This window comes from Pyxicephalus adspersus, chromosome 10 (genome assembly GCF_032062135.1).
Source record: "Pyxicephalus adspersus chromosome 10, UCB_Pads_2.0, whole genome shotgun sequence".
Lineage (NCBI taxonomy): Eukaryota > Metazoa > Chordata > Amphibia > Anura > Pyxicephalidae > Pyxicephalus > Pyxicephalus adspersus.
In genome coordinates, this window is record NC_092867.1 from 56,152,410 (window position 1) to 56,155,100 (window position 2,691).

A 2,691-nucleotide genomic window follows, 5' to 3' on the forward strand; every position below is an offset into this window, starting at 1 on the left:
TTAGTGTTTATTCCTCACCTGTGCTGATTTCTGAAGGAACTTCCTCCTCTTTACATGGCTCATCACCTCTTACAGGCAGATCTTGTGCTTCATCCTTCACTTCTTTACCAATCCTATTTTCATTCTGAAACAAATACAAATTATAAAATAGAAATAAAATTATAAAAAACTAATAAAATAGTATAAATGTGAGTCTGGGGGGAGGGTCACTTGAAAGTATACAAGGAATACACTTGCCAAGCATATTGGTAGGATAATAAAAGAAACAAATGAAAGTATTAACATTGATTGGTCCATACAGACTGCACCAATTCCCTACTGTGATGCATAAGACCTTCAATTCTTCCTACCTGAGCATCCTGAGGGATCTCCTGATGTTCCTCAGGGGAGGCGTGGAAATGCAGAGGACTGGGACATCTCCCTGAGGTATTTTCGTTATTGGAGGCGTCTATAGAACACACATATAGAAACATATCAATAACAAGTATACTTAGAAGAGGTACTCAGAGGCAATCACAAATTCAAATAGCCAATGAAAAAGTGTCCTTCAAACATGAACAATTTGTGGTAATGTTGTCCATCAAATGTATTACTCACCCCTACCGATCTCCATGGGAATTTCCTCCTCTTTAATCCCTACATGTTCTTTTTCCGGTTCCTCATCTTTGATGTCCCCCCGAGTTTCTCTGGTGTCCTTAGAATCTGTGAATAAACATGATGTATGACAGACCACAGAGTGTGTGGGGGAGACTGGTCACACACAATGACATGATGTGAGGAGGAGAGCCGGAGTCTAATAGATGGCTGATGGCTCCTGACTCCCCCCTCCACTGGGCACATACTGTTCCTCCATTACTGTCTACTGACAGAGGGGGTAGAAGAAGAGATTGTTGTTGTGACTGAACAGGGACAATCTAGGACTCTTTTTTGGATTTAGTGGTTTTTTCTCACCTGTGCTTATTTCCTCCTCCTTACTCTGATCATCATTTGTCACATTTAGCTCTACTTCATGATGCCGGAGGACAAGATCATTGGATACTGAACGCTTTCCACACACCAAACAGAATAAACCCTTTTGGTGCTGATACTGGTGGACTGTAAGGCTGTGCTTTTGCGCATAGCCTTTGCCACACGTGTGGCAGACATGTGGCTTTTTGTCTGTGTGAACGTTTTTATGTTTATTGGGAGTGGATTCTTTAGCAAAACTCTTCTTGCTCTGTGAACAGGAAACCACCTTCCGTTTGTGGACCCTCTGGTGCCGAAGGAGGTAGGATTCATCCGTAAATAGGTCACCACATTCGGCACAAGAATGCATGTCTCCTGTGTGAATTTTCAGATGGCTGAGAAGGTAGGACTTGTCGCTAAACCACAGATCACACTGGTAGCAGGAGAACGGCTTCTGCTCTTTGTGATTTCTTTCGTGCACCATCAGCTTTGCTCTCTCGTTGAAACATCTACCGCATTTGGGACATGGAAATGTCTTTTGTCCAGGGTGACTTTCCGAGATGAGCTCTGCTCTCTCAGTAAAAAATTGGCTGTCCTGGGAACAGGGAAATATTTCCACCTCTATGTTATTTCCCCCTGAAGGAAACAGAGAGGAACAGATAAGATGAGTACAGAGCTCAGTGTGACCTCTCAGCACAGAGCTCAGCAAACAAAGAGAATCTGGGGCTCTTCACTAGGTATTTATTGTGTATCACCCACCTGCGCTGATTTCTGGAAGAATTTCCTCATCTTTAATCCTCATATCTCCTTTCTCCTCGTCTTTAATGTCTCGCTGAGAGTTTTTGGTGTCTCTGGAGTCTGTGAATAAAGATGAGAGTGAAGCCCCCTGTACTGAGATGTATGAGAGACCCCCGGAGAGTGTGTGTGGGGGGAGACTGGTCACGTCTCTGGGCTGGTGACACACAGTGACATGATGTGAGGAGGAGAGCCAGAGTCTAATAGAGGCTGATGGGCACACTGGGCACATACTGTCCCCCGATTACTGTCTACTGACAGAGGAGGGGGGAGAAGAAGAGATGGTTGTAGCAACTGATCAAGAAGAATCTGTGACTCTTTTCTGGACTTAGTGTTTTTTACTCACACGTGCTGATCTCTGGTGGGATTTCCTCCTCCTTACACAGCTTGTCATCACCAATCACATATCGATCTTCTGCTTCATCTTTCACTTCAGTATCAATCATATTTTCATCCTGAACAATATTTAATACATATATACAAGTAGTTTGATATAAATATAAAAAGATATAGATGTTACATAGGTATGTTCACCTATGTTACATAGGTACAGACTGCACAGATCCTCCACTGTAGTACATAAGACATTCATTTCTATCTACCTGGGAATCCTGAGGGATCTCCTGGGGTTCCTCAGAGAAGGCTTGGAAATGCAGAGGATTGGGGTATCTCTCTTGAGTATTATTGGATCCATCTATAGAACACACATATAGAAACACATCAGTAAGATTTATATTTTCTAGATCTATGTACATGTAGTCTACAGAACTAAACAACCAATAAAAAGTGTCCTTCAAACAAGAGTCTGTGATGTTCTCCACCAAATTTATTACTCACCCCTACTGATCTCCATAGGAAATTCCTCCTGTTTTATCCCTACAAGTCCATCCTCATCCTCCACAGGTTTGAAATTTCCCGATTCTATGAATAAAGATGAGAGAGAAGCCCCCT

General features: G+C 42.6%; 1 protein-coding gene across 8 annotated transcripts in view; it reads right to left on the reverse strand.

The window, feature by feature from the left end:
• The window catches only part of LOC140338956 (uncharacterized), a 46,358-nt gene that overhangs the window by 1,506 nt on the left and 42,161 nt on the right, over positions 1 to 2,691 (reverse strand). For 4 of the 8 annotated variants that reach the window (XM_072423304.1, XM_072423305.1, XM_072423309.1 and 1 more), the window contains 5 exons: positions 1,705 to 1,803; positions 952 to 1,581; positions 598 to 702; positions 351 to 448; positions 19 to 124 (listed from right to left, as the gene is read on the reverse strand). In XM_072423304.1, the coding sequence (XP_072279405.1) occupies positions 19 to 124; positions 351 to 448; positions 598 to 702; positions 952 to 1,581; positions 1,705 to 1,803 (1,038 nt within the window). Of the gene's footprint in view, positions 1 to 18; positions 125 to 350; positions 449 to 597; positions 703 to 951; positions 1,582 to 1,704; positions 1,804 to 2,086; positions 2,196 to 2,342; positions 2,435 to 2,577; positions 2,662 to 2,691 lie in introns of all 8 variants that reach the window. The other 4 variants (XM_072423307.1, XM_072423308.1, XM_072423306.1 and 1 more) reach the window with 2 other exon arrangements.